Source organism: Anastrepha obliqua, chromosome 3 (assembly GCF_027943255.1).
Source record: "Anastrepha obliqua isolate idAnaObli1 chromosome 3, idAnaObli1_1.0, whole genome shotgun sequence".
Classification (NCBI taxonomy): Eukaryota; Metazoa; Arthropoda; class Insecta; order Diptera; family Tephritidae; genus Anastrepha; species Anastrepha obliqua.
The window spans coordinates 54,887,513-54,901,080 of record NC_072894.1 but is presented as its reverse complement, the minus strand read 5'-3'; the positions used below and the strand labels follow the sequence as shown (position 1 = coordinate 54,901,080).

Below are 13,568 nucleotides of genomic sequence, written 5' to 3'. Positions count from 1 at the left end.
TTTTGTTTTATTGAATTTAAAATCAACTTAATCACTTCACAGGTCAAACAACAATGCAAAATTTCAAGAGTAAAAGATTGACAACGAACTAGCAGCAAAAAAAAAAATAAAGGGACAAATACCGTTACATTTTAACAAAGCAATATCGTGATAATGCGTATAACACAAATCAGTGCAAAAGTGCCCGAGTGATGGAATTGTTGTTTTTTTAATTTTTTCTATTTTTCTTGAAGCAAATATATGAGTTTTTGTGCTTTATAATTTAAAATAATATTCAATTAAATGAAAAAAATACATATATTTAATAATATAGCTATAATTGTATTGTTTTCATTACCTTTCTTTCTTAATGCAAAACATCCGGACAGTTTTGCTTTCCACTGTATGTGTGCACTGAAGCAACATGACCTACCTCACGAGCATCGCCTTCATATTTCATGCAATAATTAGGGAGTAAATATTCGAATGATCGAATTCCTGCAAATGCTAAAACAACTTCTTCTGCATATGCATCGACGTATGTGCATGTGCGTATATGCACACTTGATGCCCTAACTATATCTATCTATATACGTTCAATTGATCAAATCAATAAATTCTGTATACAAAACGCTTCATTACCAGGCACACAGGAAGATGGCATATGCAAATATAAATATGTGAATTGAATTCAAGCAAAACAATGCTTATTAATATACACATATGCATGTGCATACAACCGCACACACAGGGCAGTCACTTTATTCCTCAAAATGCGCATGTAGTTCAAAGCTAAAATTCTATGCCTAGCGACTACAAGAACAAAATGCAGTCCTAGACGCAGGCGTAGTGGCCATCATTCTAGTTGCCATAGCGCTGAACAGTCGCGGCGGCGCCGAACAGTTTCAACTATTGTACTGTACAACAAAAACTCATCATCAAAAAATTCATTGATAAATTCGAGCTCATAGTTCTAAGAGCAAGAACTTTCATTCATAAAACGAGCCGCCCATATGCCAATTTTCTCGACAATTTGAAAATAGTCAATATTGGAATATTTCGCGTAGAATTATTTGCCAATATTTGATAAATCTTCAATTTTTGTCAAGTCGAGTGCCCGCGGCTTCGTACATATGTACTTGTAACGAAGTGAAGCTGCGAGCCCGAATCTAGGAGGGCGCGGCAAAGTACGAAGGTTCCAGCACGATTTTTAATTAGAACAATTGCAGTGGCGAGAAGCACAACATCAAGAGAAGGAGTATGAGCATGGGACGTGACAGATAATGATGCAGTCCTAGCATTCGATTCAGAAGTAGTGCAAGGTCCTTGGCACTGAGTAGTTGGTGAAATGGATAACCGATCAAAATGTAACAGTGTATGATGCTTCGCTTGACAGCTGCGACAGGGTCCCGATTTGCAGTCACGAATCTGATGACCTTTCTTCAAACAGTTAAGACATAGGTTGAGCCTTTTAGCTTCTTTCTGGCGTAGATTTGGCGACAAATTGACGTAGCGTTGACAACGGTAAATTAGATGTTCGGGGGATTCGCAAAATACGCAACTACCTACTGAGCTATTCGAAGCAACAAAAGATTTTCTTGGATTTGTACTCACGCTTTTGATGACTTTTACTGGAATGCTAACTTGTGTTTGCAATGCATATTCGACGTTTTCGAGTGTACGACAGCGTTTTTCTAAAAGTCCAGCTAGTTGGTTCCAAGAGGGTAGGTCGTTGCTTGTCGAATTCTCCTCCCATTTAGCTTGAGTCACCTTGTCTAACCTTTGCACTATCAACTGAATGAGGATGCTATCGGATACTTGTTCTTTTGAGCCGATAGATTGTAGAGCGCGCATGTGCGCGATTGCCTTGTCTGTCAATGCCCGCAACGTGTGTATAGACGAATCCACCTTGTCCAACTCAAATATTCCCCTGATGTGTGCCTGAAAGATAAGACGTTTATTATCAAATCGTTTTTGTAAAAGTTCTAATGCAATTTTGTAGTTAGTGTCGTTTATCTTGAGTGATCCCACGGTGTCCAAAGCAGCACCATTAAGGCAAGACCGCAAATGTTGAAGCTTGTCCACTTGTGTCAGTTCACTGTCTTTGTCGATAACGGATGTGAACATTGCGTAAAAATTGGTCCACTCCGTGTAAGCCCCACTAAATTTGGGCAACGTTAGTAGTGGCACACGCGAACGATTTGCGTTTACAATTATAGACTGTGTGTCCGCGGTGTTCATCCGAAAAGTTGAGCAATGTTGTGAAGTACTGCGCTTCCCGATCTCTCGTTGCAGAGTGGCTCTGAGATTGACTAGCGTGGTATCGAATTTGGCAGGTAGGTCACTGGTAATCGACTCGATGTCCAGTTCCTCCAAACTTGTGTGGGTGACCGAAAAACTGGATTTCAGGTCCACCAATAATTCCAGTATTGCGTTGAGAGCATATTCATCCTTACTGTGCAGATTATCAGGATCCAAGTCGGTGGCTATACTTTCAAGGTGATTAAGTATAGCTTTCGATTTCATCTTCAGAAATGTCACTCGGCCCATAGGCGGACCCATAGTCGGCCCATTGGTTGGACCAACATCACACATATCTTCTCTTGCTGGGGTACCAGTAGCCGGGCTGAATGGCATGGTGAACAAATTGGTTAACTATAACGCTGCGCGACACGTATAAAAAAGTAGGTGCGTTATACTCGACGACAATGTTATACAGTGAAAATAAATGCACCGTATCTAACTAGCCGGAACAACTGTTTTACAAAATTTCGCCACCGGTTAATAAGTTTATTGCACTATTTTACAGGTCCTATTTACTGTCTTATGTACTCCGCACTAAGTACACAACAAAAAAATGCTCGAAACCGCAACGGGAATATATGCAACTTTAAATTATTTAATTTAAATGATTAAATTAACACGAAAAAACACGGCGATCACGTCGGGGTCACCAAATGTTGAGCTCCCAATATTTTTTGGTAGCTATGTTCAATATCGCGAAATAAAAAACTAATTTAACACTTTATAATTTATATTTTAATTTAATGCGTGGCCGTGTTTACAAAAAGTTGAACTGCTAATGTCAATTCGCGAATATTTGCACATATATATATATGCATATATGCATTAGACTAGCGAAAGGAGAAGTAATGTTATCTATACATATGTTATGCTAAGCAAATGCTTGCGTATACTTTGTATGTTTGTATGTCGTTAAGCGAAAGAGAATATTGTAAGGAATGTATAAAAACTGATATAGTTAAGAAATTAGTTTGTAGGTTGTGGAAAGAGATTAACTGCTGCTCCGAACAGTGATTTATTTTATGTTTTTAATGCACAACCGCTTCACGCCGCGACCACTTACCGACTTCTGCCTAACTACGTGGCTATTTTACCATTGCCTCTATGCTGTACTATGCTCAGCCAACCACTGTTGCCACTGTTACATTTATTTCTGTGAGAATTTTCCAGATTTTTTTGTAAATCTGTAAATATCCTCCAGTTATAGAGAACGAATATCACTCATTCTCACGACATTGGAACCCAAAACTCGTAGCCGTACTCTAGCAAAGATAGGACACTCACAGAGAAAGTGCTCAGTGCTATCCGCCTCCTCCAAGCACGACAGGTACTTTGGGCCCTCAATGATTCCAATGGTGGTCATATTCTGACCTCATGGGTTGTGTCCTGCAATATGGTAATACCAACCATCAATCGAACGTCTTTCCTTCTAAGTTTTAGTACAAAGTTTGGCAGTTTTCTGTTCGAACTTGTCACAAAATACATTGCAGTTCTGCAGCGTTCTAAACCGGACCATCGCTCTTTATATATATTGCATACATAATCGCTGATACAATTCATGATTTCTGCGGAACTGACTCCGATTATTGCCTCTGTCCCTTGTGGGGACAATTTCGTTTCCTTGACCACCGGAGAGTTCAAGCCTGTTCTGTCTTGCGATGGAATTAAGCTTCTTTTCTCATTCTTGAACAATCTTTGAGGTTTGCTTCGCGTTCTCCAGAGCCTTCAGTGCAGCCTCACTGTCACTGAAAACTCCGAGAAGTCTTCTTGTTAATTGATAACACAATGCATATATATGTACATAGTTGTGGCTATCGAAAATGAATCGAGTATGAACCCGAGAACATCAACTCATCAACTAAACGTTAACCCCAGTAGCCTGAGGAATATTCTGCATAAAGGACTCAGTTTATTCCCTTAGGTCATTTGACTCAAAAATTGAAGGCAAATTATCACCCGCTCCGATATCGCTGGGAGTTTTAGAGCAGTTGAAAAAATATTTACTCAAAAAATAATTTTGTCGTTTGAGGCACATTTTCATCTCGACGGCTACGTTAACAAGTAAAATTGTCATATTTGATATTTCCCACTTTCTTCATAGTATTACGTATTTTCATAGTTTATAGTATATAGTACCTCTTCCATTAATGAGTGTCAAGTACCAAGCCAATCTCTCTCAGGCTTTTTGTTTAATTTCTCTTTACGACATTCTTCTCGCAGGACTGCAAAATACTTTCGCAAATCACGCGATTCTGTTGTTTCTTCTTACATATGTATGCATACTCGTACTATTGTTGATGAATTTTTGTCGTTATTTGGTTATTTACGCAGATGCTTAACTAACAAAAAAGAAAATAGCTCTTTAGCACCCTTCTACAAAGCAACGGCACTTGCAGTAAACACAGCAATTAGATCAGCTAAATCAATGTGCCCCAAAGCAAACTGAAGGCCTGCAAGCAATGCGTACCCTTTGAGAGGTGAAACGCAGAAGTTTATAAGACTCACAGCTTCAATAGTGTATTGCTTAAATATGGTAAAAAAATAAAAAAATGTATATTCTTAAGAAACTCTGATTTTAAATATTGTACTGAGTATAAACTGTTTGCCGGCCCCCTGGACCAGGTTTGAAACCCACTATGGACAAGAACTATTAAATCATACTGCAAAGAATACACTACTATTCCCCTCTCTGTGAATTTGACGAAATTGCTGTATGCGTGACGTCACTCTTGTGCAATTTATTCGCGTGTTATTTGTGTATTTCTTCTTCTTTATTCGTTTTTGTTCACATTTTCAAATTCTCTCACGCAACTGCACCCGTATGACGTCACGCCTATCTGATGGGCGGAATCTTGTATTCTATCATTCTTGGTATCAAATAATAGGGCGTTAGTCCAAGTCTCTGAGTGTAATTATTATTAACAAGCATACCAAGCATTGATATATACTTTACCGATCATTTTGACCTGGACATCTTTTGAAACGAAATATTAATTATTTATATTTAGTGGGGTTTTTAGAGTCATGTAATTCATTTTTTATTCATAGAATTCTTTAGTCTTTAGTTTCATTCTTTCGTTCAAATTGCAAGATATCCGTGAAATCTTTCCTAGTCATCGTTTGTCTAAAAACTCAAGTCACTGGTTTTATGGCCACAAGTGAAAAACTACAAAAAAGATGTTTGTTCTCATAGGCACTACGCCTATAAAAAATTGTTAAAAATTAATAAAATGTTTCCTCTTATAAAAGCTACTTTTCCCCAAGAATTGTAGAAGCTTTCATTTCTGTGAATTTCTTATTATATAGAATATGTGGTGAAAAGTGCGGTCTTTTTTTTGCTCAAAACACTTTTTTTTTGCTCAAAATTAGCTTTATTCATCAACGTAATTTCCATCAAGAACAACGCAATCATTCTAGCGCCACTCTACCATTTCAATACCATTTAACCTCTTCATTTGAGCGGAATTTCTTACCGGCGAACAGATTTATAGGTCTGCGAACAACCAGTAGTTGCTGGGAGCTAAATCTGGATGTGGGAGTAATTCGAAATTCTATTCATGTAGTTTTTCCATTGACATTTTATTGACATTTTTTTACTGTTTTTAGTAAAGGCGGCACCCACATTGATTAGAGCTTCCTCATAGTCAAATACTCATGCAATATAAAGCCTTTCCTCTGATATCTTTACGATGGCAGCTGACTCACGCAACTTCACTTTTCGATCGTTCAAAACGATTTTGTGGATTTATTTATGTTTTCTGGTGTTACCGCCTCATTTGGACGTCCGCTGCGTTGTGAATCACCGAAGTCTCTACGACCACGTTTAAAGTCAGCTAGCAATCGTTTTATTATTGTTTCTGATGGGGCGGAGATCCCATAACACTTTTCAAGCCATTTCTTCGCTTGAACGGTATTTTTCCCATCAAGAAGCAATGTAAAATTAAAGAACGAAATTCTTTATGATTCACTGTTTTTAAAATAACAAAAGTAAGGTCACTCTTGGCACCATAACTCGCATGAAATTTCAACAGATGTCCCTTTAAGGTTAGTATTAACATCTATATATGTGTTAGATCTGGGACTTTTCAGCCCAAGTGTTATTATAATATTTTTCTTATTATCAAAGAAAAAGCGCTGCTAACTTTTCCTTCAATTACATGCCTTTTTGCAAACGTTGTAGAACCAAAGTTATACTTCTTTGTTGCCTTCCTCGGGATTCATGCTTTCTCAGTTCACCGGCCATTTTGACCAGTTGGTATGTGTAGGTATACCACATACCTATCTCAGCAAATTTAACAATAATAAATAGAAAGTTTTATATAATTATCGGATATAAATAAATACTATTTTTCATATAACTACATCAAGCATTAGAACTTAAATTAATGGAGAAAATTTAAGAAATCATTTCTAAATCGGTTAATTTGGTCCGTTTGTATATCTAGAGTTAAACTTCACTTAGCTAGGACATACAGCACAGACTTAGCTCAATCTGATTGCGTACTTGAGTTTTGTAAAAATTAAAAGAAAAAGTTCGACGACAAGTGGAACCACGAAATGAAAAATTTACTTGGCGATGGGAAAGATATGAATCCAATTTTCGAATAAAATAAAGCCTATATGGTTTATGACAAAAAAATTTCATAGATTTGCTTTTGGTATACACGAGCATATATTTATGAAGAATTTTGAGTTATCTTATATGACCAGGGTAAAGCTCAAATTTCAAAACAAAATTAATATCGCCCTTTAAGGGGATACATTCGTCCAGAATTTTTTTAAATTGATTTTTTTTATTTACAGATTATTATTCTTTATAAGTCGATTGTAAAAATTCCCTATGGATACAAAGTTATGGTAGAAAATGTAACTGCTCGACGAGAGTTTGATGAGCACAGTAAGCTGTCCTTCGTTTGAGGCAGCTGGCCGTTACTTTCGGAGCCTTTTAGCCTGCCGGTTCTTTTGTTATTCTAAAGTATGTGTAAGGACGTCCATAAAACATTGTGAGAGTATGTGTTGGTCTCCTTGCCGCGGGGTTGAGGCTTAAGTGGTGGTTTGACCCCCATATCATGAGTACCAACCCAACACGAACTAAGAGGAAGCTTCATATGAGGATTGGCTAACCATCCATCCGATTTACGGCAAAATGGGTGGCCATCCAATCACCATATGAAGATCACCGTACCGACGTAGATCCCCTGTCAATCCTAAACTCCCATCATTCCATCATTTCCTCTCCAGATGGAGTCCTTCAAACAAAAAATCTCTATGGACAAGCAGTCCTTAAATGCAAAGGAAGCCATAGCTTCCACCCCCAAATCTGGACCAAACCAGATGTCTTCTAGTACGGCGGAAGCTGCGATACCCAAGCCTAGTGCAAGTGTCAGTACATCCAAGCCCTTCACGGCTAGCCCATTTCGTACGGCGGAAGCTGGCGCTGAGGACAAACCTGGCAACAGCAGAAGTGGCGGTACTTACAACAAACCTCTGGCCAAGAAGTCAACTTCCTGTACCACCAATACCGGGACTAGCCCTGGTAAAGGTGGTAAAACTGAGTCTGAAACGACTGATTCCTCCGCAGTAGCAGAGCCTGCTGGAGAGACGTGCTGCCTTCAGACTACTGGAGCGCCTAAAAACGATTCCAGAGGGGGAGTGGTCTGACAAACAGAAGCACTCTTTTAGCTGGGCGACAAGGGTAACGGAGGAGTCCCCTCGGGGTTCTGAACCGAATCCAAAACGTCAGTTGTCAGACGACCCACCCAACAACCCCAACACGTTGAAGAAGCCCCGAAACAACAAGACTTCTCCAGCTGCATACAGCGAAGCTGTCAGAGGCCAACAGCTATGGGCGGTGGTTGACAAAAGCAACCCTGACGGCACTATTTCGCTTGACCACTGGAAGAAAGTGGAAGCCAGGCTCTCAAGCGTTTTCTTCCAAGTTCTGAAGGGGAATCCTGGTCCAGCTCCTTTCTGTCGCGATTGTGGATGGCATCAGAGCCACGTGAAGCTTATCGCCTGTGCCGATCAGAGATCAACTGATCTTTATAAAATAGCCATTTCAAGGATCGGCGAAGTATGGCCTGGGTCTAAACTCGAGGTAATTTCAAAGGATGACATCCCCAGTTTAGGATGACATCCCCAGCTAGGGCCTGGTTACCAGCGGAGCCATCAGACCCTCAGAGGATCCTTGAAATGCTTTGGGTATGTAATCCAGAGCTTCCTACATCGTCGTGGAAGGTCACAAAGCTGGACGATCCCAAAGATGAGTACCGAAGCGCTACTTTCGTAGTCTGCAAGGACTCGGTGGACGCACTGGCGCGATCTGACGGTGTAGTAAGCTATGGGTTTTCGTCCATAACACTGAGGGTCTATAATAAAGACAAAACGTCTAATTTAAAGGACCCGGTTGGAGCTGAGATAGCCCCACGGCGGAATCTGGCTCCGGTTCTAATACTGCTACAGCGCTACGGAAGGCATCTGCTGACGTCAGTATCTGTTCCTTGTTAGATAGAGTACTTGATACTACTCTCACTGATGAGCAGAAGCTACTGGCGTCAGACTCAGATGATCCCAACAAAACGGTGGTGGAGAGGAAGCCCAGTAACCATGCCGTTACGGGTTCTTCAAATTAACCTTCACCACTCAAAGGTTGCGTCCGCCAACCTCATAATCCACCTGGCCAAAGGTGGACATCATACTGTCCTGATTCAAGAACCATGGGTATCACATGGACTTGTGTGCGGACTAAGGACTCAAAAATATAAACTGATATATGCTCGCAACAAAGGTAATCCTAGAGCGTGCGTACTAATAAGAAAAGGGATAAATGCTTTCATGCTCTCCAATTACAGCGACACCGATCAACTGATCATTAGCCTGGAGTCGGGAAATGAACGGATGTGGCTATCTTCCTGTTACCTCGCATATGACCATGAGGAGCTACCGAGATTAATAATCAAAGATCTGGTAGCGCAGGCGCAGAAGCTTGGCGCAAAGCTAATTATTGGTGCGGATGTAAAAGCGCATCACGAGACGCTAGAGGTGAGTGTCTCTTTCATTATCTGATAGGTACTAAACTACAGATTTGCAATAAAGGTAATAAACCTACTTTTGTTATTAGTAATAGACAGGAAGTGTTAGACGCTACTTTTGCTTTTGACTCCGTTATTAACAGAATTAGGAACTGGAAAGTTTTGGAAGAACATTCCTTCTCTGACCATAGATATATCTCTTTCGAGGTTAGTAAAAATCTACCGAAACCTAAGCCTGGTAGAAATATCAGGAAAACAGACTGGGAAAAGTATGTAGATTGTATCGGGGTTACCCTAGGAACATGTCCATCAGTGGTACCGCAAAGCATAGATGGACTAGAAAATTTGGTGCACAAAATTACCTACAACATGAGTGCTGCCTTAGCGAAAGCGTGTCCCATAAGAAGACTGAGGGGTAAACCCAAGCCTAAGTGGTGGACGGTTGAACTAAGCAAGCTTCAAAAAACAAGCAGAAGTGCTTTTAATAAGGCAAAGAAAACACGTCTCGCAGAAGATTGGAAATATTATAAAGATGCTCTGAAAATCTACAAGAAGGAAATCAGAAATGCCCAAAGGCAATCTTGGAAATCCTTTTGTGAAGAGGTTGAGGGGGCAACTGAGACCCCCAGACTTCGTAAGATTTTAGCGGGAAGTCCTCAAAATTGGGAACTGCTACAGAAAAGTGATGGCACTTTCACTACAACCAGTAAAGACTCTTTAGAACTTTTACTCGACACTCATTTTCCAGGCTGCTCAGACATTACTGGGCATGACATGGAAGATAGAGTACACTGTCATGAAGTCAGAATAGATGTTATATCTGAGGATCGGCTCTTATGGGCGATTGAAAGTTTCAAAACCTTTAAATCACCGGGCCCAGATGGTATTTACCCAGTGGAACTGCAAAAGACCGCCGGATATCTAGCACACTGGCTGCTAGCAATCTTCAAGGGTTGCTTTCTTTACGGTCATATACCTCTTAAGTGCAGACAAGTCAAAATTGTTTTCATTCCAAAAGCTGGTAGAAACTCACATACCCATCCAAAAGACTTAAGACCGATATCTCTTTCTTCCTTGCTATTGAAAACTTTGAAGAGGTTGATAGAATTTCATTTAAGCCTAACTATAGATAGAAATCTTATCTCTACGTCACAACATGCCTACACGAAAGGGAAATCGGTAGATACAGCTCCACATAAACTTATTTATACGGCACAGAGTTCACTTCACAAACAGGAATTTACTTTAGCCGCATTCCTTGATATTGAAGGGGCCTTTAACAATGTTGAAAGGGGGGCAATTACTGCAGCACTCACTGATCTTAGGGTAGAACCGGGCTTGGTAGGCTTCATTGGCAAAATGCTAAACAGCAGAATCATTGAAGCGGAACTAGGAGAATCGGCGCTCAGGAGATTGGTAAGTAGAAGTACACCGTAAGGTGGAGTCCTCTCACCGTTTCTATGGAACGCAGTTGTAAATAAACTTCTGTTAATACTGGAATCGGTAAGCTGTAAGGTGATAGCTTACGCCGATGATGTTGTCATTGCTGTCTCTGGTAAATTTGTATCTACATTAAGAGACCTAATACAAAATGCTCTAGACATACTTTCTAGGTGGGCAGAAAAGTGTGGTCTAGGAGTCAACCCAGACAAAACACAACTCATATTGTTCACTAGGAAACACAAAATCCCTCAACTAAGTCCAATTATGCTCAAGGGGGAAGCTCTTGTGATTTCGGAAGAAACCAAGTACTTGGGACTAATCATAGATAGGAAACTGACTTGGAAGTCAAACATCTTAGAAAGAGTCAGGAAAGCGAACCTAGCTTTCTATGCCTGTAAGAGAGCTTTAGGTAAGACCTGGGGAATTAAACCTAAGGTTGCTCATTGGCTTTACACTGCTGTCGTCAGACCCATTCTTCTATATGGAAATGTTGTCTGGTGGTGTGCTATGCAGAAAAAAACCTATTCTATTTTATTGAATAAGGTGCAGAGATCAGTGGAATTAGCAATATGTGGCGTCATGAAAACCACGCCATCCATGGCTTCATACTACATCTGCCCCCTAGATCTCTTCTGCAAATACTCAGCGGCCTGCTCCGCTTTAAGGCTCAAAGCGAGCTCACAATGGAAGACTGTCACACATGGACATTCAACCGTCTTAGACTCCTACACGGATATACCCAGTGACTGAGATTATCACCCTCCCATTCTCTGCTTCGAAAGGAATTTCCTAATGCAAATCCCTTCTAGACTGGAATGGTTTGAAGAAGATCCAACACCCAATACATCCGTTAAGATCTACACGGACGGTTCTAAAATGGACACCGGTGTAGGATCAGGGTTTTTTTGCGAAGAGCTTTCTATTAGTGAATCCTTTAAACTACCGGATCACTGTAGTGTTTTTCAAGCGGAAATAAACGCTATCCATGAAGCCTTAAACTTGCGAAAGATAAACAGAATATCATCAACGGATATCTGCATTCTATCAGACAGCCAAGCTGCCCTACGAGCCCTGGGTGCATTCCAAACAACATCAAGGAGTGTCTAACGTTGTCGCCAATCTCTAAATGAGATGGCCAAACAATATCGTATAATCTTATGCTGGGTTCCAGGCCACAGAGATATACCAGGAAACTGCAGGGCAGACCAACTTGCAAGAGAAGGTACCTGTTTGCCAGACATAAGTAATTTTTTGGAGATACCTCTCGCAACTTGTAAGCTTCTCATTAAGGACGCATTAATCAGGTCTGCAAATCAAAGATGGATTAGCGTTAACACCTGTGAAATTACTAGGCAAACATGGCCAAGGCTAAATTTACGTCTGTCCAAGAGTATTACAAAACTGAATAGACTTCAAATCAGGACCTTAGTAGGGCGCCTCACAGGACATTGTCTCATAGGAAATCATGCAAAGAGATTAGGCGTTTACACGCGTGATTTCTGTCGTAGCTGCAGAAATGAGGAGGAGTTGGAAACAATTCAACACCTTTTTTGCACATGCCCAGCTCTAGCTAGAAGCAGGAACCGATTTTTAAAATCCTACTTCTTAACGAATATAGATAATCTATACATTTTAGGTATCAACAACCTTTTACGCTTTGTCAAAAGCTCAAGATGGTTTAATATGGAGAAGGAAATGTAGCTCAGCCCCCGCGGTTCACAACGGACCCATTTCGTGGTCTAAGTGGCATCGTTGTCTCTATGTGCGATGCGGCTGCCAAACCTAACATAACCTATATGTAGAGTCGATATGCTAAGGTTTATGAAACTATAGGTTAGTTGTATATACTTTGGGTCACGTAATTTTTTATATACTAATTTTTGTAAAGAAAAAATTAAAATTATAAAGTTTAAGTACTAATAAGCAATGGACACAATTTTTTTATATTTATTTCTATTGTTATCCCTTCTAGAAACAATTTTTCCTTTAGCACATTTTTGGCGCTGCTGGATGTATGTAAACCCTTAAAAGCGTTTATAATTAAAGAGGTTGTGAGTCGCTATTATTGCGTACATATGGCATGTGCACAAGTTTCTATTATATTTACAGGCATTTGATGTATATCACATGTAAGTATATAATAATTATATTTTTACGTAACTGCTTATCATTCTTACTTACATAAAGTACTTAATCAGTTGCAGCAGTTGCGCCGTCGGCCTGGCAGTAGCATCTTTACTAACCAAACGTGAGGTGGCCGCCTGTAGTGGTAACGGTACACGCGGCAGCATTTTCTGCACAGACTCTTCCAGCTAAAGTAATTCCATTATATGAAGTAAAGTTTTTGAATTACATATTTTTAACAGTTATTGCATTGAATGAGTTGAAATATAATATAATATAATAACAATCACATTTGATACTGAATTATTGAATGAAAGTATTGATTGCTGCTAAAGCTTAAATTCTAAAAAACAAACTAAATTTGAACTACAGTATTCGTATGAGAGCAACTTTGTAAAAGTAAACTTTAAAGGAACGAAGAACTTTTCTGCACACTTCACTTTCAAATGTGTTTGGTAGACATACATAAATAAACACATGTCAATGAAATTAAAAACAACTTCTTGGAGCTGGTTTATCTAATTGAAATATGAAGTATTTATAGCCATGTTTCAAACTCATTGGAATTGATATTTGTAAACATATCAATGGTTACAAGTGAATCATTGAAAGTATTGCCCATCGCTGGATACTACTTTTTCCCATCTTTCTGGAAGATCTCGTATACCGTCACGGTAAAACTCTTCA

At 39.7% G+C, this 13,568-nt stretch overlaps 1 protein-coding gene across 1 annotated transcript in view; it reads right to left on the bottom strand.

Annotated features, from left to right (window-relative positions):
• Window positions 1–13,568, bottom strand: part of LOC129242008 (SCY1-like protein 2) — a 151,307-nt gene that overhangs the window by 121,618 nt on the left and 16,121 nt on the right. Inside the window, exon 4 of the mRNA XM_054878572.1 lies at window positions 12,939–13,069. Within this exon, the coding sequence (XP_054734547.1) occupies window positions 12,939–13,069 (131 nt within the window). The remainder of the gene's footprint in view (window positions 1–12,938; window positions 13,070–13,568) is intronic.